The 26,670-nt window shown below is 49.4% G+C and overlaps 1 protein-coding gene across 1 annotated transcript in view; it reads right to left on the bottom strand.

Annotated features, from left to right (window-relative positions):
* Nucleotides 1-1,155: 1,155 nt before the first annotated feature.
* Nucleotides 1,156-26,670, bottom strand: part of LOC138350611 (uncharacterized) — a 67,391-nt gene continuing 41,876 nt past the window's right edge. Inside the window, exons 2-4 of the mRNA XM_069301641.1 lie at nt 13,624-16,808; nt 11,232-11,537; nt 1,156-4,219 (exon numbers count right to left, since the gene is read on the bottom strand). Coding sequence (XP_069157742.1) covers nt 4,056-4,219; nt 11,232-11,537; nt 13,624-16,315 — 3,162 coding nt within the window. The 5' untranslated portion in view covers nt 16,316-16,808 and the 3' untranslated portion in view covers nt 1,156-4,055. The remainder of the gene's footprint in view (nt 4,220-11,231; nt 11,538-13,623; nt 16,809-26,670) is intronic.

Raw genomic sequence — 26,670 nt, forward strand, 5'->3', positions numbered from 1 at the left:
CCCAGCATCTTGCCACAGGGTATCCCAGCCATCTCTGGGGCACCCAGCATCTTGCCACAGAGTATCCCAGCCATCTCTGGGACACCCAGCATCTTTCCACAGGGTATCCCAGCCATCTCTGGAACACCCAGCATCTTTCCACAGGGTATCCCAATAATAGATGTAATTTGGAATACTTTAACGTGACATTTCCAACCAGGCATAACTTCTATTAGTTTTTTAGAAGGATTCTCTCCCCCCTTCCTTAACCAGCACTGACATAACAGATGAAAAAGAGAGTAATTGAAACTGTTTTGATAGATATTACACTGAAGATTTGTGTTGACAGTTGCAATAATTGATATGTGAATATTATCAAGTTTTCTGTTAAACAGACACTAAGCTTTTTCAGGTCAGCAATAGTGGCTTTCTCCCAGTTTAAATGTTTTAAGGTTGGTTACTGTTCTCACTGTCAGCAGCAACAGTTTGATAGTGAGGTATAATGAAGGTGAAGAATTTGAGAAAATTATCAAAATGAGACTTTCCTCTCCAGTCATTTAAAGGAAAGTCAACGTAGTATTAAACTGAGCATAAACAGTTTTGACCAGCACATGCAAAAGTTTTGTTGAATTTTAAAAGCCTAAGTCTTCTTGTATAGTATTAAGTTTTTCTTAATTTATTAAGAAAATTACTTAATTTTTTTTATCTACGTGTTATATATATACGGTAAACAAGACAGGTCTCAGGCCAAAGTCCTGAGGACCATTGACAACTATGGTAATGTTGCACTTGAGTGTTGTATCAACATGGTTTATATATACGGTAAACAAGACAGGTCTCAGGCCAGAGTCCTGAGGACCATTGACAACTATGGTAATGTTGCACTTGAGTGTTGTATCAACATGGTTTATATATACGGTAAACAAGACAGGTCTCAGGCCAGAGTCCTGAGGACCATTGACAACTATGGTAATGTTGCACTTGAGTGTTGTATCAACATGGTTTAAATATACGGTAAACAAGACAGGTCTCAGGCCAGAGTCCTGAGGACCATTGGCAACGTTTACCACTCGGATTTGTCTTACTCTGTTTCTGTTGAAAAAGTCATATCATATACCACTAGCAAGTTAATACCTCCAAACAACAGGCCTCAGAAAATGAGGGCAAATAAAAGTGTTTATATTGTTTAAAGTTATATGTTACTGTATTTCAAATAATGCATGTATTTACTTTAATAGTTGTAGTACTTTACTATATAAAATATAGTACAGTACTACTTACAGTATCAAAGCAGGCGTACATATGGTAGTTTCTTTACTAAAGAAATTGTTCATTTAAGTGTGCAGAAGGACACTTACTGTATTAAACTACTTGAACAGTAAGCTGCTAACTGTACAAAAGATCTTGTACAGTACGTTACTTACTGTAATAAAGTAAGTGCCCAAAAGGCTTCCTACTGTATTAGAGCAAGTTTACAATAGGATACTGATAATATGAAAGTACATATACGGTAAGCTGCTTAATGTATAATTATAAGTTACAGTCGGCAACTTACTGTATTTAGTTGTACATTAAGCAACTTACAATAACACAGGTGTATATATGCTCCTGCTTGATCTTGAGGATAATAAGGTTAAGACAGACTAAAGTCAGACAAAAATTCCCTAATTTCTAAAATCCCTAAAATGTTACAATAACTAAGATCTCGTAACAAATAAAGACCCAAAACTAATAATAGTGATCCAATAAACAATAGTAAAGAAAGTCATATTGATAATAAAGTGTAGGAAATGCTGATATATCAATTACATACCAAAACTTATTCATAAAATCAGGAGACAAATGCTTATCTATATCTTCCACTACAGACTGGAAGGCTGCTTATCTATATCTTCCACTACAGACTGGAAGGCTGCTTATCTATATCTTCCACTACAGACTGGAAGGCTGCTTATCTATACCTTCCACTACAGACTGGAAGGCTGCTTATCTATATCTTCCACTACAGACTGGAAGGCTGCTTATCTATACCTTCCACTACAGACTGGAAGGCTGCTTATCTATACCTTCCACTACAGACTGGAAGGCTGCTTATCTATACCTTCCACTACAGACTGGAAGGCTGCTTATCTATATCTACCACTACAGACTGGAAGGCTGCTTATCTATACCGTCTACACATAAGGGGTATAACTACCCGATCTCTCACAGTGTTCAAGAGAGAACTTGATAAGCTCTGATCCACCAGGCTGTGATTCATACGACAGTCTGCTAGCAGCCGCGTCCAACAACCTGGTTAACCTGTCTAGCAACGAGGAGGCCTGGTCGAGGACCGGGCCGCGGGGACGGTAAGGCCCTAAACGGCCTCAAGGTAACCTCAAGAAAGGTATCACCAGCACAATAAAATACATTCATACCTCCAACATGCCAAAACTCATACAAACAACGTATACCAAAACTCATTCTCACTATCATCAAAACAAAAACTCATTCATTCCACCAGCATACAAAAACTCATTCATTCCACCAGCATACAAAAACTCATTCATTCCACCAGCAAACAAAAACTCATTCATTCCACCAGCATACAAAAACTCATTCATTCCACCAGCATACAAAAACTCATTCATTCCACCAGCATGCAAAAACTCATTCATTCCACCAGCATACAAAAACTCATTCATTCCACCAGCATACAAAAACTCATTCATTCCACCAGCATACAAAAACTCATTCATTCCACCAGCATACTAAAATGCAAACACTGGAACATGAAGGCCGTTGGGTACTGTCAACTGGGTGCCAAGTCACATGGGAATAACTGGAAATGACATTGCAGACGATGCTGCAAAACTTGCAACTAAGAGAAGAAATGTAGACATTTACATACCACAGAGTCTATCACAGATTAAGAAAGTAATTAGCAATAGAGCAATGCAGAAGATATATAGTGACCAGTACACAGCAGTTGCAACATCAAGATCTGCGGGTTGGCACAAGAATTACACCAAATACGAACCACATATTTTGATGAAAGGAGTACATCTGGAGTACATCATGTACATCTTACTGTACATCTACACATGTACATCTGTAGATTACTGTACATCTACACATGTACATCTGTAGATTACTGTGCATCTGCACATGTACATCAGTAGATTACTGTACATCTACACATGTACATCAGTAGATTACTGTACATCTACACATGTACATCAGTAGATTACTGTACATCTACACATATACATCTGTAGATTACTGTACATCTACACATGTACATCTGTAGATTACTGTACATCTACTCATGTACATCTGTAGATTACTGTACATCTACATTGGTCTCGTGAGGCTGGTCTCAACAACCAGCTCCTCGTAGATGTGTCCTTGTACATTTTTGGTCTCGTGAGGCAGGTCTCAACAACCAGCTCCTCGTAGATGTGTCCTTGTACATTATTGGTCTCGTGAGGCAGGTCTCAACAACCAGCTCCTCGTAGATGTGTCCTTGTACATTATTGGTCTCGTGAGGCAGGTCTCAACAACCAGCTCCTCGTAGATGTGTCCTTGTACATTATTGGTCTCGTGAGGCAGGTCTCAACAACCAGCTCCTCGTAGATGTGTTCTTGTACATTATTGGTCTCGTGAGGCTGGTCTCAACAACCAGCTCCTCGTAGATGTGTCCTTGTACATTATTGGTCTCGTGAGGCTGGTCTCAACAACCAGCTCCTCGTAGATGTGTCCTTGTACATTATTGGTCTCGTGAGGCAGGTCTCAACAACCAGCTCCTCGTAGATGTGTCCTTGTACATTATTGGTCTCGTGAGGCAGGTCTCAACAACCAGCTCCTCGTAGATGTGTCCTTGTACATTATTGGTCTCGTGAGGCTGGTCTCAACAACCAGCTCCTCGTAGATGTGTCCTTGTACATTATTGGTCTCGTGAGGCAGGTCTCAACAACCAGCTCCTCGTAGATGTGTCCTTGTACATTATTGGTCTCTTGTGAGGCAGGTCTCAACAACCAGCTCCTCGTAGATGTGTCCTTGTACATTATTGGTCTCGTGAGGCTGGTCTCAACAATCTAATATATATAAACATTATTAAAATTGTTAAGCGACGCACCGAGCTCTTCGAGGTACCTCTTGTTCTCCTCACGGTCCTCACTGTACCGGATCTCAATCTCAAGGTCATCACCAGTGACGCCCCTCCGGTGAAGTTCTCGCAGGAGTCTCTCCCCACCCACACCTGTAGATGAGAGGGAACATTGCAGCTCACACCTGGCAACTCTCCCCACCCACACCTGTAGATGAGAGGGAACATTGCAGCTCACACCTGGCAACTCTCCCCACCCACACCTGTAGATGAGAGGGAACATTGCAGCTCACACCTGGCAACTCTCCCCACCCACACCTGTAGATGAGAGGGAACATTGCAGCTCACACCTGGCAACTCTCCACATCCACACCTGTAGATGAGAGGGAACATTGCAGCTCACACCTGGCAACTCTCCACACCCACACCTGTAGATGAGAGGGAATATTGCAGCTCACACCTGGCAACTCTCCACACCCACACCTGTAGATGAGAGGGAACACTGAAGCCCACACCTGGCTACTCTCCCAACCCACACATGTAGATGAGAGGGAACACTGAAGCCCACACCTGGCTACTCTCCCAACCCACACCTGTAGATGAGAGGGAACATTGCAGCTCACACCAGGCAACTCTCCACACCCACACCTGTAGATGAGAGGGAACACTGAAGCTCACACCTGGCAACTCTCCACACCCACACCTGTAGATGAGAGGGAACATTGCAGCTCACACCTGGCAACTCTCCACACCCATCTCTTAAAGAGGAGGAGGGTAGTGGTGCAGAGGAGGAGGAGGGTAGTGGTGCAGAGGAGGAGGAGGAGGGTAGTGGTGCAGAGGAGGAGGAGGGTAGTGGTGCAGAGGAGGAGGAGGGTAGTGGTGCAGAGGAGGAGGAGGGTAGTGGTGCAGAGGAGGAGGAGGGTAGTGATGCTGAGGAGGAGGAGGGTAGTGGTGCAGAGGAGGAGGGTAGTGGTGCAGAGGAGGAGGAGGGTAGTGATGCAGAGGAGGAGGAGGGTAGTGGTGCAGAGGAGGAGGAGGGTAGTGGTGCAGAGGAGGAGGAGGGTAGTGGTGCAGAGGAGGAGGAGGAGTAGGGTAGTGCTGCAGAGGAGGAGGAGGAAGGTAGATGTGCAGAAGAGGAGGGTAGTGGTGCAGGGAAGGAGGAGGGTAGTGGTGCAAAGGAGGAGGGTAGTGATGCAGAGGAGGAGGAGGGTAGTGGTGCAGAGGAGGAGGAGGGTAGTGGTGCAGAGGAGGAGGAGGGTAGTGGTGCAGACGAGGAGGAGGGGAAGTGGTGCAGAGGAGGAGGAGGGTAGTTTTGCAGAGGAGGAGGAGGGTAGTGGTGCAGAGGAGTAGGAGGGTAGTGGAGCAGGGGAGGAGGAGGGTAGTGGTGCAGAGGAGGGAGGGTAGTGGTGCAAAGGAAGAGGGTAGTGGTACAGAGGAGGGTAGTGGTACAGAGGAGGGTAGTGGTGCAGAGGAGGAAGAGGGTAGTAGTGCAGAGAAGGAGGAGGAGGGTAGTGGTGCAGAGGAGGAGGGTAGTGGTGCAGAGGAGGAGGAGCGTAGTGGTGCAGAGGAGGAGGGTAGTGGTGCAGAGGAGGAGGAGGAGGGTAGTGGTGCAGAGGAGGAGGAGGGTAGTGGTGCAGAGGAGGAAGATAGTGGTGCAGAGGAGGAGGAGGGTAGTAATGCAGAGAAGGAGGAGGAGGGTAGTGGTGCAGAGGAGGAGGGTAGTGGTGCAGAGGAGGAGGAGGAGGGTAGTGGTGCAGAGGAGGGGGAGGTGGGTTGTAGTGCAGAGAAGGAGGAGGAGGGAAGTGGTGCAGAGGAGGAGGGTAGGGGTGCAGAGGAGGAGGAGGAGGGTAGTGGTGCAAAGGAGGAGGAGGAGGGTAATGGTGCAGAGGAGGAGGAGGAGGGTAGTAGTGCAGAGAAGGAGGAGGAGGGTAGTGGTGCAGAGGAAGAGGGTAGTGGTGCAGATGAGGAGGAGGGTAGTGATGCAGAGGAGGAGGGTAGTGGTGCAGAGGAGGGGGAGGGTAGTGATGCAGAGGAAGAGGGTAGTGGTGCAGAGGAGGAGGGTAGTGGTGCAGAGGAGGAGGGTAGTGGTGCAGAGGAGGAGGGTAGTGGTGCAGAGGAGGAGGGTAGGGGTGCAGAGGAGGAGGAGGGTAGTGGTGCAGAGGAGGAGGAGGGTAGTGGTGTAGAGGAGGAAGAGAAGAGTGGTGCAGATGAGGAGGAGGGTAGTGGTGCAGAGGAGGAGGGTAGTGTTGCAGAGGAGGAGGAGGAGCGTAGTGGTGCAGAGGAGGAGGAGGGTAGTGGTGCAGAGGAGGAGGGTAGTGATGCAGAGGAGGAGGAGGGTAGTGGTGCAGAGGAGTTGGAGGGTAGTGGTGCAGAGGAGGAGAAGGGTAGTGGTGCAGAGAAGGAGGGTAGTGTTGCAGAGGAGGAGGAGGAGGGTAGTGGTGCAGAGGAGGAGGAGGGTAGTGGTGCAGAGGAGGAGGGTAGTGATGCAGAGGAGGAGGGTAGTGGTGCAGAGGAGGAGGAGGGTAGTGGTGCAGAGGAGGGGGGTAGTGTTGCAGAGGAGGAGGAGGAGGAGGAGGGTAGTGGTGCAGAGGAGGAGGGTAGTGGTGCAGAGAAGGACGGTAGTGGTGTAGAGGAGGAGGGTAGTGGTGCAGAGGAGGAGGAGGGTAGTGGTGCAGAGAAGGAGGAGGGTAGTGGTGCAGAGGAGGAGGAGGGTAGTGGTGCAGAGGAGGAGGAGGGTAGTGTTGCTGAAGAGTAGGGTAGTTGTGCAGAGGAGGATGAGGGTAGTGCTGCAGAGGAGGAGGAGGATAGTGGTGCAGAGGAAGAGGAGGGTAGTGGTGCAGAGGAGGAGGAGGGTAGTGTCATCACGCTCCACCACTTCCCTTCACTAGTCTCCACTACTGTCACACACCACTCTCCACCACTGTCACACACCACTCTCCACCACTGTCACACACCACTCTCCACCACTGTCACACACCACTCTCCACCACTGTCACACACCACTCTCCACCACTGTCACACACCACTCTCCACCACTGTCACACACCACTCTCCACCACTGTCACACACCACTCTCCACCACTGTCACACACCACTCTCCACTACTGTCACACACCACTCTCCACCACTGTCACACACCACTCTCCACCACTGTCACACACCACTCTCCACCACTGTCACACACCACTCTCCACTACTGTCACACACCACTCTCCACCACTGTCACACACCACTCTCCACCACTGTCACACACCACTCTCCACCACTGTCACACACCACTCTCCAAACTGTCACACACCACTCTCCACCACTGTCATACACCACTCTCCACCACTGCCACACACCACTCTCCACTACTGTCACACACCACTCTCCACTACTGTCACACACCACTCTCCACCACTGTCACACACCACTCTCCACTACTGTCACACACCACTCTCCACTACTGTCACACACCACTCTCCACTACTGTCACACACCACTCTCCACCACTGTCACACACCACTCTCCACTACTGTCACACACCACTCTCCACCACTGTCACACACCACTCTCCACTACTGTCACACACCACTCTCCACTACTGTCACACACCACTCTCCACCACTGTCACACACCACTCTCCACCACTGTCATACACCACTCTCCACTACTGTCACACACCACTCTCCACTACTGTCACACACCACTCTCCACTACTGTCACACACCACTCTCCACCACTGTCACACACCACTCTCCACTACTGTCACACACCACTCTCCACTACTGTCACACACCACTCTCCACTACTGTCACACATCACTCTCCACTACTGTCATACACCACTCTCCACCACTGTCACACACCACTCTCCACCACTGTCACACACCACTCTCCACCACTGTCACACACCACTCTCCACCACTGTCACACACCACTCTCCACCACTGTCACACACCACTCTCCACCACTGTCACACACCACTCTCCACCACTGTCACACACCACTCTCCTAACTGTCACACACCACTCTCCACCACTGTCACACACCACTCTCCACCACTGTCACACACCACTCTCCACCACTGTCACACTCCACTCTCCACCACTGTCACACACCACTCTCCACCACTGTCACACACCACTCTCCACCACTGTCACACACCACTCTCCACCACTGCCACACACCACTCTCCACCACTGCCCCTCACTACTCTCCACCACTGCCACACACCACTCTCCACTACTGTCACACACCACTCTCCACCACTGTCACACACCACTCTCCTAACTGTCACACACCACTCTCCACCACTGTCACACACCACTCTCCACCACTGTCACACACCACTCTCCACCACTGTCACACACCACTCTCCACCACTGCCACACACCACTCTCCACTACTGTCACACACCACTCTCCACCACTGCCACTCACCACTCTCCACCACTGCCACACACCACTCCACCTTCCGTAATCTTCCTACTCCTACCTTAAACTTCCTTCTCGTTCCTGCCTTCCTTATTTTTCCTAATCCTTCTATGTTCTTCAACCATCAATATCCACTAACAACAACCAACAGCCACCACCAACACCTTCTCCTCCTCGACCTTCTCATTCTTCCTCCTCGACCTTCTCCTTCCTCCTCGACCTTCTCCTCTTTCTTCCTTGACCTTCTCCTTCCTCCTCGACCTTTTCCTTCCTCCTCGACCTTCTCCTTCCTCCTCTTTCTCCTCCTTCCTCCTCGACCTCCTCCTCTAACTACAACAACCAACCACCATTACTATCAGTGCTCAACTGCAGGCCATTCTGGCGTGTTTGGAGGAAGTACGTGATGACGACAAAGATGTTTTTGTATTTGTCGATAGCCGAGGAGCACTTGAGTCCTTAAACAGTCGAAATCCAGTCTTCATGTCCATAGTTGAGGATTGTAAGAAAAGGATAACTGAGATACAGCTGAAAGGTCGCAATGTAAAATTCATGTGGATTCCATCTCATGTTGGAATAGTGCTCAACGAGGTGGCAGATGACTTGGCCAAACGCGCTACATTAAAACCACAAGTTGACATCGAATGCGAATTCACAATGAGACAAATAAGAAGCAAAATCAGAAATATTCAGGCACAGGCAGAAGTGGCGAGGAGAGGTATAATGTATGAGGGAAGACAAACCATGCAACACTACATATGTGTGAGTCAAAACACCCATTTCACTTATGGCAAAAGGAGAAATGCTTGGAGTGACTGTGCACATGCGGCTCAGGCTTGGGTACAAATATTACTGGGAATATGGGATAGGTGTTCATGATAATGACACGAAGTGTCAACTATGTAGTATGTAAAGGTCTCACACCCTTGCCCATTATGTTCTTGATTGTCCGTTGATTAATGTTTATAGAAACATTGAGATAAGGACTGTTCCTGAACAAATAGCCTGGATGTGTCACAACGGAAAGGTTGATAATATTCTGGAGAGATATAAGAATTTTGCACCAAGACTGTAATCTTTTGTTGAATTATCTGCATGTCTCTTGCAAATTGTCTATACAGTATACCTAAGTCATAAAAGTATTTGTGTATACGTCTGATACCATACTACTTGTGTAAAGGAGGAAATGTATATGTTTATCTCTCAGAATGTTCGGTAATATGTTTATTGTTTGTGATGTGTGTCTATATATGTATGAACACGTTGTACTGAACGGGGTGAGAATAGCTTGAGCTACCTCATCCCTTTGTGAGTATTTTACCTCAATAAACTTATTTCAATTTCAATTTCAACTACTATCAATAACCATAACCATCAATAACCATCAACCTAAACAATCATCAACCACCTCAATCATCAACAATCACAACAATCAACCACCACTACTATCAACAACAACCATAAACCAACACCAACCACAACAATCAACCACCCCTACCACCAACAACAATCAACCACCACTACTGCCAAATATAATCAACCACCACTACCACAAAATACAACAATCAACCACCAATATCACGAACTTCAACAACTACCAGTACAGTCAACCACAAACGACCACAACCACCATCTACCACTGCCCTCAACCACTACTATCAACAACCACTACCATTAACCACAACTATCAACCACCAACAACCATAAACCACCACCAACAACCTCAACAATCAACCACCACTACCACCAACAATCAACCACCACTACCACCAAACAACACAATAAACCACCACCCACGCGAACTATAACCAACAATCGCCACTACATAAAGTACAACAATCAACCACTACCATCACGAACCACAACAACCACCACTGCAATTAACCCCCCAACCACACCCATCAACCACCACAACAATCAACCACCACAACAATCAACCACCACAACCATCAACCACCACAATAATTAACCACCACAACCATCAACCACCACAACAATCAACCCCCACAACCATTAACCACCACAACAATCAACCACCACAACCATCAACCACCACAACAATCAACCCCCACAACCATTAACCACCACAACAATCAACCACCACAACAATCAACCCCCACAACCATCAACCACCACAACAATCAACCACCACAACCATCAACCACCACAACCATTAACCACCACAACAATCAACCACCACAACCATCAACCACCACAACAATCAACCACCACAACCATCAACCACCACAATAATTAACCACCACAACCATCAACCACCACAACAATCAACCCCCACAACCATCAACCACCACAACCATCAACCACCACAACCATTAACCACCACAACAATCAACCACCACAACCATCAACCACCACAATAATTAACCCCCACAACCATCAACCACCACAATAATTAACCACCACAACAATCAACCACCACAACCATTAACCACCACAACAATCAACCACCACAACCATCAACCACCACAACCATTAACCACCACAACAATACACCACCACAACCATCAACCACCACAACAATCAACCACCACAACAATCAATCACCACAACCATCAACCACCACAATAATTAACCCCCACAACCATTAACCACAACAACAATCAACCCCCACAATAATTAACCACCATTCATGACTTTTAATGTAAAAATATTTTTGAAACCACCGGAAGCACTGTGAATTAAACAACTGAGTTACAGATATTCACGTGTTAAAATGTCGTCAATACGTACTGGTGAATGGCGTGTTAAAGAAGTCCAGGTAACTATACCCTCCTCTTGAGGGAGGACACAGCTGAGCCGCCAGGTGGCAGCACCAGTCTATGGCGCGGTCGTCATCAGTGAGGTCCCGCCTGATGGTCAGGCCGAGCGTCCTTCCCTGGTACGGCAGAGTGTCCAGGGTGTCCGGGTCCACGTAGCCCCTGACGTCCAGGGTGTCCGGGTCCACGTAGCCCGTGGCGTCCAGGATGTCCGGGTCCACGTAGCCCGTGGCGTCCAGGGTGGCCGGGTCCACGTAGCTCCTGACGTCCAGGTCAATGTCTGAAGACATACACTGAGATACAGTCACGGTCGTTACTGGTATGTTCTAAGATATAACAAGAAGACATACTGAGCCATCCACTCACCTTACTGCTGGGTTTATTACCTGATGACAAGTCCGTATTTTGGACAGTATTAATAGCATCTAAACTATGTATTAATAGCTTTTAAAAGCCACGGTCAAGGTCATCGGTAACAATGGTCAAGGTCACAGTCAAGGTCATCTGTATCAATGGTCAAGGTCATCTGTGTCAATGGTCAAGGTCATCTGTATCAATGGTCTAGGTCACAGTCAAGGTTATCTATATCAATGGTCAAGGTCATCTGTAGCAATTGTCAAGGTCATCTGTATCAATTGTCAAGGTCACAGTCAAGGTTACCTGTATCAATTGTCAAGGTCATCTGCATCAATGGTCAAGGTCATCTTTGTCAAGGTCATCTGTATCAATGGTCAAGGTCATCTGTATCAATGGTCAAGGTCATCTGTATCATGGTCAAGGTCACAGTCATGGTCATCTGTATCAATGGTCAAGGTCTCATTAGAAGGTCATATAAACTAAGTCAAGGTCAGAGTGAAAGGTCATCTGGACCAAGTATCAAGGTCACAGGGATAGATGGGTCACCTGAATTAAAGATCAAAGTTACGGAAGGTCTAATTAACCAAGGGATCAAGGTCACAGTGAAAGGTCATCTTAAACAGGAATTAGGTCACAGTGAAAGGTCATCTTAAACAGGAATTAGGTCAGTGTGAAAGGTCATCTTGAACAGGAATTAGGTCACAGTGAAAGGTCATCTTAAACAGGAATTAGGTCAGTGTGAAAGGTCATCTTGAACAGGAATTAGGTCACAGTGAAAGGTCATCTTAAACAGGAATTAGGTCACAGTGAAAGGTCATCTTAAACAGGAATTAGGTCAGTGTGAAAGGTCATCTTGAACAGGAATTAGGTCACAGTGAAAGGTCATCTTAAACAGGAATTAGGTCAGTGTGAAAGGTCATCTTGAACAGGAATTAGGTCACAGTGAAAGGTCATCTTAAACAGGAATTAGGTCACAGTGAAAGGTCATCCTGGACAGGAATTAGGTTACACTGAAATGTCATCTTAAACAGGAATTAGGTCACAGTGAAAGGTCATCTTGAACAGGATTTAGGTCACAGTGAAAGGTCATCTTGAACAGGAATTAGGTCACAGTAAAAAGTTATCTTGAACAGGAATTAGGTCACAGTGAAATGTCATCTTGAACAGGAATTAGGTCACAGTAAAAGGTCATCTTGAACAGGAATTAGGTCACAGTGAAAGGTCATCTTGAACAGGATTTAGGTCACAGTGAAAGGTCATCTTGAACAGGAATTAGGTCAGTGTGAAAGGTCATCTTGAACAGGAATTAGGTCACAGTAAAAGGTCATCTTGAACAGGAATTAGGTCACAGTAAAAGGTCATCTTGAACAGGAATTAGGTCACAGTAAAAGGTCATCTTGAACAGGAATTATGTCACAGTGAAAGGTCATCTTGAACAAGAATTAGGTCACAGTTAAAGGTCATCTTGAACAAGAATTAGGTCACAGTGAAAGGTCATCTTGAACAGGAATTAGGTCACAGTGAAAGGTCATCCTGAACAGGAATTAGGTCACAGTGAAAGGTCATCTTGAACAGGAATTAGGTCACAGTGAAAGGAGATCTGTACCACGAGTCAAAGTCAAAGTGGTAAGTCATCTGAACCAAAAGTTTGGCGTCGCTAAATACTTCATGAAATTATTTATGCACAAGAATATATACAGCAGCGGAATGTTTCGAAAATTTATTATTCATGGAGTAGTCGCCCTTAATAAGTCTATATTTGTAATCAAAGTAGAAGGTTTGTCACCCTTAAGGTGACTATATTTGTAAACAATATAAGGTGTTTGTCTCCCTTAAGGTGATTATGTTTGTAAACAATATAAGGAGTCTTTCGTCTATAAGGTTGTAAACATATATGTAAACAATGTAAATCTGAATTACTATATTAAACATGATGAATGAAGCCCTTTGCGTAATTTTGGTATTAATAAATAACCCTAAAAATTATGGTGGAAAATATGAATATTTACCAAGAAACTGCAGGTGAGGAAGGTGAGGCAGGTGACGGATGAGGACGGGCAGTTGCTGTAGTGTGAGGTCCAGGGTGAGGCACTCGAGGGTGTGAGGCAGGAGGGGTATGGCTTCCTCAGACAAGCGACCACTAAACCGCTCTAAGGTACACTTACTGCCGGGGGCTGTCAGCCTCTCCAAACATTGTTTTCTTATCTCAAAATCTTTGCTGAATAATCCATTTTTAAAATAATGAAGATCTAAGGATATGGTTACCTTCATTTTTGCCAGCACTGACAGTGTAGACAGACACTGCTCTAGTTGGGATCTATCTTTTATGACTAGGAAAATGATCTTATGTGTCACCCTCTTAAGAACAAGCGGCAGGACAACCCACGAGTCAACACTCTCTATTTCCCACTCTTGTTCTGTACGCAGCTTCTCACACACGGCTTGGATGACGTGCTCACTCCCGCGGGACTCTGCTACATGCTTCAACAGCTCGTCAGTCTCATGTGTAACCATCTCGCACAGGTCAATTATGTGAGTAATGAACTTGTGCTCTACTCCCCGGGCACACAGCACCCCGGTAGTGCTGACTAAAATGTTCCACCATCTGGGGCGCTCCTTAAACTCTTGGTTCACGGCACTAATATCAAACGTTGACCCTCTCACGTGATCTCCCAAGGAGCGTTTTTCCTTACGTACAACATCCACTAAGAGGTCAATGATTATAGAGCTTTCCCCTGACACACGGTGTGATACTGGATCACCTCGGTCTTGCTCAGCCTTCAACAAGAGATCGACCAGCCCCCTGCTGGCACAATACTCCTGGTACCTGGCGTGAAAATAGCCAAACACCCACACCACATTGAGGCCCCGACGGTAGCTGGTTCTTGTGAAATAGTTGGACAAGACCTCCTCCTGCGGCAGTCCCAGAGTGTCACACTTCTCCCTAATCTCCGCTTCCGTCTCCGGCCAAAGGTCGTACTCCTGCCTCTGGATCCCTCTTAAACTAATCTTTTCTAGGAACCTCAAAAACTTTTTCACATTTTTGTCACATTTTCCTTTGGGTTCGGTCACGTGTTTGGCTGTGAGTCTGGACACCAGTTTGTTGGTTATGAAGTCATGAATCTTCTCGTAGACTTGGGTGTTTGTGGTGAGGTTGTTAAATTCTTCTGGAGCCTCGACACACAGCAGCGCCAACAAGGTCAAGGTGAGTGGAGTGTTGAGGTACTCACCCAGGAACTGACTCATCTGCTCCAGCCGCTGGGTAAACCTCCCTGTGATGACACTCCGTGGGCACTCTTCCTCCACCAGCACCTTGATGGTTCTCTCGGCGAACTCCACGCGACGTTCTGGAGTGATGCCCAAGACGAGGATGTTGCAGCGAGGTCTGGTGTGTGGGACGAGCTGTGACAGGTGTTGGTCCCACCCCGGCCGTGTGGTTATCACCAACCTCACATCCTTGCCAGGCAGGTGCAACAGCTCCTTCACCAGCCTTCCTGAATGGTCGTTGACCTCGTCGTAGCCGTCAATCAGGACTAATATATTTAAGCTGAAGATTATCTCCTTAAACAGCTGGAAGTCAGCGTCAGAATCACGAAGTGTTTGAGGCAGCAACTGGTGCAGGAGATCATCGAAGGTATTAAGATGTGAGTCCCTGCACTGTACATAGAAAACGAGGTCCACAGTGCCCAGGTGACGTATGGCAGCAGGGTCCTCTACCCACTTCTCGAGGATGAGCTTGAGTAAAGTTGTCTTGCCCATACCACCTTCCCCCGTCAGGAGGACACACTGAGAGACTCTTCCGTCCTCTCGTCTCATACTCAAGATGTCTTCATAGTTTATATCCTGACCCTTGGCAGCGTGGGAGGGTCTTGTGCCATCCTGACCCTTGGCAGCGTGGGAGGGTCTTGCCCCTATGACGGGATCTTGAAGGAGTCGCAGTTGTGTAAAAGCAAGACTTGGGTTGTAGTTAATGTTGAGGAGGAGCCAGGGTGCGGGAACAATCTGGTACAGCAGTTTATACCCGCCAGTTAGCTCCTGCTTGCTCATCTGCTTAACCTCTTCTGTGATGTGGCTTTTGAACATCTTAATCTCCTGGCGGAGCTGAGGCAAGTACGCCACATCTGAGGGATCCAGCGGCTCTCTGACCTTCGCTAGCAGACCACCAATATACTTGGTGACATCTCTGGTCACGTGGTCCACATCCTGGCTGTTTGTCCCCCACCGGACGCCGGCCTCAGCCAGCATCTTAGCCAATAAGTCACTGAGCTCCGTCAGTGTTGACGTAAGATCTTGCTCTGACATTCTCACATTATCATGGGCCAACGTGTTTCGGTGTTGCTTCAGGCTGTAAATGAGGTGTTCAAGTGATGATCCCTGAGGCCCTGGAGTGGTCCACGTGGGGTCATTCACCTCAGCCAGACCACACACACGTTGCAGGAGTTTATACAACAGGGTGAGGTCAAAAGTAGCCGCGTCAGAGGAAGCTTCGAGTTTATCCCTCTGGTGAGCATCGAAGACACGCCTGTACTGAGCATTGGTGTACCCCAAGTCCTGAGTGAGGTAAGTCACTACTGGGAAGGTGCCCCGGTACGACCACATAAACACACTTGCTAGCGCGTCTCGTCCTGCCTTAGTCACAGCCAGTCCATACCGCAGTCTGTTCACATCTTCCGGTTGGATAACAGGACTCGAGGCCGCCATATTGGGCCGTATGATTCTCACCTCACACAACTGTTGTCAAGTTTCTCAGGAGCAGTAAATGTCCCACGCTGGTTTTGTTATTATATTATGTTTAAAAACATAACATTGTTTCTCACTGTCGGAGACGGGCAGCTTGTTAGGCTTGTGTAGGCCTTCCTAAGCCAACGACAGACCTTCCTCAGGATGCATCCCTCAACAGTTGACTAATTTCCAGGTTAATGTTTACTGCTAGGTGAACAGAGGTATCAGGAGGCTGAGCATCTCACATTGCCAGGGAATCAAACTCGGATCTAATCGGTGATGATCCGACTGCATTAACCACAATACAGTCACTTAATTGACCAAAAATATAAGTGATTTCCAAATAAACCAAATTTTACAAAATGTGTTCACATGTTAATGCAATATTCGGTTCCAGCTTTATTTGTTATTTTCAGTTTGTTCTTTAACTAGTTAATTTCTTCTGTCTTTATACTCTTCAGATTTCTGTCATCTGGAAGAACAATTTAACGTTATTAAAACAAGATGTTAGTGTTAAACATTGGGTCAGAAATACATTTTTGAGATCACTAAAACAAATAAAATTCCAAAGTCTGCCTCCTGCATTTTGTTATATTTTATAACTTAAAACTTGTCAATATTTTGACCTAACTCCTGTGATCATTGTGGTGTTGGCTTCTGGTTTAGGTAGAGTAATGGTGCTCATTTTCTCACACAGAAATATACGGTGTAGCATTTAGTAATGTTATTCTCTGCCTTTATCTTGCTCTTGTAAGGACCTATTTAGATTATGCAGTTCAGTTTGGTCAACATAAAATATACTGGACATAATTTATCTTGAACCCGTAAAGAGAAGAATGACAAAGTTGATCTCAGGAATTAGAAATCTCCCTTATTAAGAGAGATTAAGGAAGCTATGTTTACACATTCTTCGGAAAGTATAGTTGATATGATTGATGTTGTCAAAAGGATGAAAAGTTATATCGAAGGTAGTAATAATAAGTTGTTAACTGCATCAACACAAAATAGAACAAGAAATGATAAATCTGTATCAATAAGAAATAATGTCTGCTTCTCTGTCTATGCGAGCTAGAAGACCCTACTCAGGGAGCTAGCCTCACCTAATTTCTAACAGTAATTCCTGCTGGGTATGTGCCCAACAGGGAATGGCATATATGTAGGGAGTACAATTTTAAAGAGTAACCAAAGCTACCCCCCCTACCACAAACTTTGCTATATCATATTAATTGGGCTCTGAATTATTTATTTATTTTCTTGCAAGGGTTCCCATCTGAGCTTCTGTGTAGATCGCCCTCTCCCCCTCCGCTCTCTTGTGGACAATATTCACAGTATAATGTTAACAACTTACATGGAGTTTACTACAAGTAAACTTCCGTCCCCTGAGAGTCTCTTATAGGAGCAATGATGGCGGGCCGCGTAGAGGCTCATCATATAAAATGGCAGCCTAGAGGCACATAAAATGGCCGCCTAGAGGCACATAAAATGGCCGCCTAGAGGCACATAAAATGGCCGCCAGGAGGCACATAATGGGTCGCTTGTAGGTACATAATGGGTCGCTTGTAGGTACATAAAGGGGCCGCCTAGAGGCACACAAAGGGCCGCCTAGAGGAACATAATGGGTCGCCTAGAGGCAAATAAAATGGCCGCCTAGAGGCACAAAAAGGGCCTCCTAGAGGCACATAAAATGGACGCCATGAGGCCAAAAAATGGCCACCTGGAGGCCCATAAAATGGCCGCCTCGAGGCACAAAAAGGGCCGCCTTGAGGCACATAAAATGGCCGCCTTGAGGCCCATAAAATGGCAGCCAAGAGGCACATAAACTGGCCGCCTAGAGGCCCAAAAAAAGGCCGCCTAGAGACACAAAAAAGGGCCGCCTTCAGGTATATAAAGGGCCGCCTAGAGGCACATAAAGGGGCCGCCTAGATGCACATAAAGGGGCCGCCTAGAGGTGCATAAAAGGGCCGGCTAGAGGTGCATAAAGGGGCCGCCTAGAGGTATATAAAGGGGCCGCCTAGAGGTGCATAAAGGGGCCGCCTAGAGGTACATAAAGGGGCCGCCTAGAGGTACATAAAGGGCCGCCTAGAGGTACATAAAGGGGCCGCCTAGAGGTGAATAAAGGGGCCGCCTAGAGGTACATAAAGGGCCGCCTAGAGGCACATAAAGAGGCCGCCAAGAGGTGCATAAAAGGCCACCTAGAGGTACATAAAGGGGCCGCCTATAGGTACATAAAGGGGCCGCCTAGAGGTGCATAAAGGGGCCGCCTAGAGGTACATAAAGGGGCCCCTAGAGGTGCATAAAGGGGCCGCGTAGAGGTGCATAAAGGGGCCGCCTAGAGGTGCATAAAGGGGCCGCCTAGAGGTACATAAAGGGGCCGCCTAGAGGTACATAAAGGGGCCGCCTAGAGGTACATAAAGGGGCCGCTTAGAGGTGCATAAAAGGCCACCTAGAGGTACATCAAGGGGCCGCCTAGAGGTGCATAAAGGGGCCGCCTAGAGGTACATAAAGGGGCCGCGTAGAGGTGCATAAAGGGGCCGCCTAGAGGTACATAAAGGGGCCGCCTAGAGGTCACAAAAGGGCCGCCTTGAGGTACATAAAGGGGCCGCCTAGAGGTGCATAAAGGGGCCGCCTAGAGGTACATAAAGGGCCGCCTAGAGGCACATAAAGAGGCCGCCTAGAGGTGCATAAAGGGCCGCCTAGAGGCACATAAATAGGCCGCCTAGAGGTGCATAAAAGGCCACCTAGAGGTACATAAAGGGGCCGACTAGAGGCACACAAATGGGCCGCCTAGAGGCATATAAAGGGGTCGCCTAGAGGCACATTAAGGGCCGACAAGAGGCACATAAAGGGGCCGCCTAGAGCTACATAAAGGGCCCCCTAGAGGTACATAAAGGGGCCGCCTAGAGCTACATAAAGGGCCGCCTAGAGGTGCATAAAGGGGCCGCCTAGAGGTACATAAAGGGGCCGCCTAGAGGCACATAAATGGGCCGCCTAGAGCTACATAAAGGGCCGCCTAGAGGTACATAAAGGGGCCGCCTAGAGGTACATAAAGGGGCCGCCTAGAGGTGCAAAAAGGGGCCGCCTAGAGGTACATAAAGGGGCCGCCTAGAGGTACATAAAGGGCCGCCTAGAGGTACATAAAGGGGCCGCCTAGAGGTGAATAAAGGGGCCGCCTAGAGGTACATAAAGGGCAGCCTAGAGGCACATAAAGAGGCCGCCCAGAGGTGCATAAAAGGCCACCTAGAGGTACATAAAGGGGCCGCCTATAGGTACATAAAGGGGCCGCCTAGAGGTGCATAAAGGGGCCGCCTAGAGGTACATAAAGGGGCCGCCTAGAGGTACATCAAGGGGCCGCCTAGAGGTGCATAAAGGTGCCGCCTAGAGGTACATAAAGGGGCCGCCTAGAGGTGCATAAAGGGGCCGCCTAGAGGTACATAAAGGGGCCGCCTAGAGGTACACAAAGGGGCCGCCTAGAGGTACATAAAGGGGCCGCCTAGAGGTGCATAAAGGGGCCGCCTAGAGGTACATAAAGGGCCGCCTAGAGGCACATAAAGAGGCCGCCTAGAGGTGCATAAAGGGCCGCCTAGAGGCACATAAATAGGCCGCCTAGAGGTGCATAAAAGGCCACCTAGAGGTACATAAAGGGGCCGCCTAGAGGTACATAAAGGGGCCGCCTAGAGGTGAATAAAGGGCCGCCTAGAGGTACATAAAGGGGCCGCCTAGAGGCACATAAAGAGGCCGCCTAGAGGTGCATAAAGGGCCGCCTAGAGGCACATAAAGAGGCCGCCTAGAGGTGCATAAAGAGGCCGCCTAGAGATACATAAAGGGCCGCCTAGAGGCACATAAAGAGGTGCATAAAGGGCCGCCTAGAGGTACATAAAGGGCAGCCTAGAGGCACATAAAGGGGCCGCCTAGAGGCACATAAAGTGGCCGCCTAGAGGTACATAAAGGGCCGCCTAGAGGCACATTAAGGGCCGACAAGAGGCACATAAAGGGGCCGACTAGAGGCACACAAATGGGCCGCCTAGAGGCACATAAGGGGGTCGCCTGGAGGGACATTAAGGGCTGACTAGAGGCACATAAAGGGGCCGCCTAGAGCTACATAAAGGGCCGCCTAGAGGTACATAAAGGGGCCGCCTAGAGGTACATAAAGGGCCGCCTATAGGTGCATAAAGGGGCAGCCTAGAGGTGCATAAAGGGGCCGCCTAGAGCTACATAAAGGGCCGCCTAGAGGTACATAAAGGGGCTCCTAGAGGTACATAAAGGGGCCGCCTAGAGGTGCAAAAAGGGGCCGCCTAAAGGTACATAAAGGGGCCGCCTAGAGGTACATAAAGGGCCGCCTAGAGGTACATAAAGGGGCCGCCTAGAGGTGAATAAAGGGGCCGCCTAGAGGTACATAAAGGGCCGCCTAGAGGCACATAAAGAGGCCGCCTAGAGGTGCATAAAAGGCCACCTAGAGGTACATAAAGGGGCCGCCTATAGGTACATAAAGGGGCCGCCTAGAGGTGCATAAAGGGGCCGCCTAGAGGTACATAAAGGGGCCCCTAGAGGTGCATAAAGGGGCCGCGTAGAGGTGCATAAAGGGGCCGCCTAGAGGTGCATAAAGGGGCCGCCTAGAGGTACATAAAGGGGCCGCCTAGAGGTACATAAAGGGGCCGCCTAGAGGTACGTAAAGGGGCCGCTTAGAGGTGCATAAAAGGCCACCTAGAGGTACATAAAGGGGCCGCCTAGAGGTACATCAAGGGGCCGCCTAGAGGTGCATAAAGGGGCCGCCTAGAGGTACATAAAGGGTCCGCCTAGAGGTGCATAAAGGGGCCGCCTAGAGGTACATAAAGGGGCCGCCTAGAGGTACACAAAGGGGCCGCCTAGTGGTACATAAAGGGGCCGCCTAGAGGTGCATAAAGGGGCCGCCTAGAGGTACATAAAGGGCCGCCTAGAGGCACATAAAGAGGCCGCCTAGAGGTGCATAAAGGGCCGCCTAGAGGCACATAAATAGGCCGCCTAGAGGTGCATAAAAGGCCACCTAGAGGTACATAAAGGGGCCGCCTAGAGGTACATAAAGGGGCCGCCTAGAGGTGCATAAAGGGCCGCCTAGAGGTACATAAAGGGGCCGCCTAGAGGCACATAAAGAGGCCGCCTAGAGGTGCATAAAGGGCCGCCTAGAGGCACATAAAGAGGCCGCCTAGAGCTGCATAAAGAGGCCGCCTAGAGGTACATACAGGGCCGCCTAGAGGCACATACAGAGGTGCATAAAGGGCCGCCTAGAGGTACATAAAGGGCAGCCTAGAGGCACATAAAGGGGCCGCCTAGAGGCACATAAAGTGGCCGCCTAGAGGTACATAAAGGGCCGCCTAGAGGCACATTAAGGGCCGACAGGAGGCACATAAAGGGGCCGACTAGAGGCACACAAATGGGCCGCCTAGAGGCACATAAAGGGGTCGCCTAGAGGCACATTAAGGGCCGACTAGAGGCACATAAAGGGGCCGCCTAGAGCTACATAAAGGGCCGCCTAGAGGTACATAAAGGGCCGCCTAGAGGTACATAAAGGGCCGCCTAGAGGTGCATAAAGGGGCCGCCTAGAGGTACATAAAGGGGCCGCCTAGAGGCACATAAATGGGCCGCCTAGAGCTACATAAAGGGTCGCCTAGAGGTACATAAAGGGCCACCTAGAGGTACATAAAGGGCCCCCTAGAGGCACATAAAGGGGTCGCCTAGAGGTACATAAAGGGGCCGCCTAGAGGCACATAAAGGGGCCGCCTAGAGCTACATAAATGGGCCGCCTAGAGGTACATAAGGGGCCCGCCTAGAGGCACATAAAGGGGCCGCCTAGAGGTACATAAATGGGCCACCGGAAGGTACATAAAGGGCAGCCTAGAGGCACATAAAGGGGCCGTCTAGAGCTACATAAAGGGCCGCCTAGAGGTACATAAAGGGGCCGCCCAGAGGTACATAATGAGGCCACCTAGAGGTACATAAAGGGCAACCTAGAGGTGAATAAAGGGGCCGCCTAGAGGCACATAAAGGGGCCGCCTAGAGGTACATAAAGGGCCGCCTAGAGGCACATAATGAGGCCACCTAGAGGTACATAAAGGGCCACCTAGAGGTGCATAAAGGGGCCGCCTAGAGGCACATAAATGGGCCGCCTAAAGCTACATAAAGGGCCGCCTAGAGGTACATAAAGGGGCTGCTTAGACGTACATAAAGGGCAGCCTAGAGGTACATAAATGGGCCGCCTAGAGGTACATAAGGGGCCGCCTAGAGGTACATAATGAGGCCACCTAGAGGTACATAAAGGGCCACCTAGAGGTGCATAAAGGGGCCGCCTAGAGGCACATAAATGGGCCGCCTAAAGCTACATAAAGGGCCGCCTAGAGGTACATAAAGGGGCCGCTTAGACGTACATAAAGGGCAGCCTAGAGGTACATAAATGGGCCGCCTAGGGGTACATAAAGGGCAGCCTAGAAGTACATAAAGAGGCCACCTAAAGGCACATAAAGGGGCCGCCTAGAGGTACATAAAGGGGCCGCCTGGAGGAACATAAAGGGCCGCCTGGAGGCACATAAAGGGGCCGCCTAGAGGCACATAAAGGGGCCGCCTAGAGGAACATAAAGGGCCGCCTAGAGGCACATAAAGGGGCCGCCTAGAGGAACATAAAGGGCCGCCTAGTGGCACATAAAGGGCCGCCTAGAGGCACATAAAGGGGCCGCCTAGAGGCACATAAAGGGGCCGCCTAGAGGAACATAAAGGGCCGCCTAGAGGCACATAAAGGGGCCGCCTAGAGGGACATAAAGGGGCCGCCTAGCGGAACATAAAGGGCCGCCTAGAGGTACATAAAGGGGCCGCCTAGAGCTACATAAAGGGGCCGCCTAGAGGTACATAAAGAGGCCGACTAGAGGTACATAAAGGGGCCGCCTAGAGGTACATAAAGGGGCCACCTAGAGGAACATAAAGGGCCGCCTAGAGGCACATAAAGGGGCCGCCTAGAGGAACATAAAGGGCCGCCTAGAGGTGAATAAAGGGGCCGCCTAGAGCTACATAAAGGGTCCGCCTAGAGGTACATAAAGGGGCCGCCTAGAGGTACATAAAGGGGCCACCTATAGGTACATAAAGGGGCCGCCTAGATGTACATAAAGGGCAACCTAGAGGTGAATAAAGGGGCCGCCTAGAGGTACATAAAGGGCAACCTAGAGGTACATAAAGGGCAGCCTAGAGGTACATAAAGGGGCCGCCTAAAGGCACATGAAGGGGCCGCCTAGAGGTACATAAAGGGGCCACCTAGAGGAACATAAAGGGCCGCCTAGAGGCACATAAAGGGGCCGCCTAGAGGAACATAAAGGGCCGCCTAGAGGAACATAAAGGGCCGCCTAGAGGCATATAAAGGGGCCGCCTAGAGGTACATAAAGGGCCGTCTAGAGGTACATAAAGGGGCCGCCTAGAGGCACATAAAGAGGCCGCCTAGAGGTGCATAAAGGGCCGCCTAGAGGCACATAAAGAGGCCGCCTAGAGGTGCATAAAGAGGCCGCCTAGAGATACATAAAGGGCCGCCTAGAGGCACATAAAGAGGTGCATAAAGGGCCGCCTAGAGGTACATAAAGGGCAGCCTAGAGGCACATAAAGGGGCCGCCTAGAGGCACATAAAGTGGCCGCCTAGAGGTACATAAAGGGCCGCCTAGAGGCACATTAAGGGCCGACAAGAGGCACATAAAGGGGCCGACTAGAGGCACACAAATGGGCCGCCTAGAGGCACATAAGGGGGTCGCCTGGAGGGACATTAAGGGCTGACTAGAGGCACATAAAGGGGCCGCCTAGAGCTACATAAAGGGCCGCCTAGAGGTACATAAAGGGGCCGCCTAGAGGTACATAAAGGGCCGCCTATAGGTGCATAAAGGGGCAGCCTAGAGGTGCATAAAGGGGCCGCCTAGAGCTACATAAAGGGCCGCCTAGAGGTACATAAAGGGGCTCCTAGAGGTACATAAAGGGGCCGCCTAGAGGTGCAAAAAGGGGCCGCCTAAAGGTACATAAAGGGGCCGCCTAGAGGTACATAAAGGGCCGCCTAGAGGTACATAAAGGGGCCGCCTAGAGGTGAATAAAGGGGCCGCCTAGAGGTACATAAAGGGCCGCCTAGAGGCACATAAAGAGGCCGCCTAGAGGTGCATAAAAGGCCACCTAGAGGTACATAAAGGGGCCGCCTATAGGTACATAAAGGGGCCGCCTAGAGGTGCATAAAGGGGCCGCCTAGAGGTACATAAAGGGGCCCCTAGAGGTGCATAAAGGGGCCGCGTAGAGGTGCATAAAGGGGCCGCCTAGAGGTGCATAAAGGGGCCGCCTAGAGGTACATAAAGGGGCCGCCTAGAGGTACATAAAGGGGCCGCCTAGAGGTACGTAAAGGGGCCGCTTAGAGGTGCATAAAAGGCCACCTAGAGGTACATAAAGGGGCCGCCTAGAGGTACATCAAGGGGCCGCCTAGAGGTGCATAAAGGGGCCGCCTAGAGGTACATAAAGGGTCCGCCTAGAGGTGCATAAAGGGGCCGCCTAGAGGTACATAAAGGGGCCGCCTAGAGGTACACAAAGGGGCCGCCTAGTGGTACATAAAGGGGCCGCCTAGAGGTGCATAAAGGGGCCGCCTAGAGGTACATAAAGGGCCGCCTAGAGGCACATAAAGAGGCCGCCTAGAGGTGCATAAAGGGCCGCCTAGAGGCACATAAATAGGCCGCCTAGAGGTGCATAAAAGGCCACCTAGAGGTACATAAAGGGGCCGCCTAGAGGTACATAAAGGGGCCGCCTAGAGGTGCATAAAGGGCCGCCTAGAGGTACATAAAGGGGCCGCCTAGAGGCACATAAAGAGGCCGCCTAGAGGTGCATAAAGGGCCGCCTAGAGGCACATAAAGAGGCCGCCTAGAGCTGCATAAAGAGGCCGCCTAGAGGTACATACAGGGCCGCCTAGAGGCACATAAAGAGGTGCATAAAGGGCCGCCTAGAGGTACATAAAGGGCAGCCTAGAGGCACATAAAGGGGCCGCCTAGAGGCACATAAAGTGGCCGCCTAGAGGTACATAAAGGGCCGCCTAGAGGCACATTAAGGGCCGACAGGAGGCACATAAAGGGGCCGACTAGAGGCACACAAATGGGCCGCCTAGAGGCACATAAAGGGGTCGCCTAGAGGCACATTAAGGGCCGACTAGAGGCACATAAAGGGGCCGCCTAGAGCTACATAAAGGGCCGCCTAGAGGTACATAAAGGGCCGCCTAGAGGTACATAAAGGGCCGCCTAGAGGTGCATAAAGGGGCCGCCTAGAGGTACATAAAGGGGCCGCCTAGAGGCACATAAATGGGCCGCCTAGAGCTACATAAAGGGTCGCCTAGAGGTACATAAAGGGCCACCTAGAGGTACATAAAGGGCCGCCTAGAGGCACATAAAGGGGTCGCCTAGAGGTACATAAAGGGGCCGCCTAGAGGCACATAAAGGGGCCGCCTAGAGCTACATAAATGGGCCGCCTAGAGGTACATAAGGGGCCCGCCTAGAGGCACATAAAGGGGCCGCCTAGAGGTACATAAATGGGCCACCGGAAGGTACATAAAGGGCAGCCTAGAGGCACATAAAGGGGCCGTCTAGAGCTACATAAAGGGCCGCCTAGAGGTACATAAAGGGGCCGCCCAGAGGTACATAATGAGGCCACCTAGAGGTACATAAAGGGCAACCTAGAGGTGAATAAAGGGGCCGCCTAGAGGCACATAAAGGGGCCGCCTAGAGGTACATAAAGGGCCGCCTAGAGGCACATAATGAGGCCACCTAGAGGTACATAAAGGGCCACCTAGAGGTGCATAAAGGGGCCGCCTAGAGGCACATAAATGGGCCGCCTAAAGCTACATAAAGGGCCGCCTAGAGGTACATAAAGGGGCTGCTTAGACGTACATAAAGGGCAGCCTAGAGGTACATAAATGGGCCGCCTAGAGGTACATAAGGGGCCGCCTAGAGGTACATAATGAGGCCACCTAGAGGTACATAAAGGGCCACCTAGAGGTGCATAAAGGGGCCGCCTAGAGGCACATAAATGGGCCGCCTAAAGCTACATAAAGGGCCGCCTAGAGGTACATAAAGGGGCCGCTTAGACGTACATAAAGGGCAGCCTAGAGGTACATAAATGGGCCGCCTAGGGGTACATAAAGGGCAGCCTAGAAGTACATAAAGAGGCCACCTAAAGGCACATAAAGGGGCCGCCTAGAGGTACATAAAGGGGCCGCCTGGAGGAACATAAAGGGCCGCCTGGAGGCACATAAAGGGGCCGCCTAGAGGCACATAAAGGGGCCGCCTAGAGGAACATAAAGGGCCGCCTAGAGG

The sequence above is a fragment of the Procambarus clarkii genome, chromosome 46, assembly GCF_040958095.1.
Source record: "Procambarus clarkii isolate CNS0578487 chromosome 46, FALCON_Pclarkii_2.0, whole genome shotgun sequence".
In the NCBI taxonomy this organism is placed as follows: Eukaryota; Metazoa; Arthropoda; class Malacostraca; order Decapoda; family Cambaridae; genus Procambarus; species Procambarus clarkii.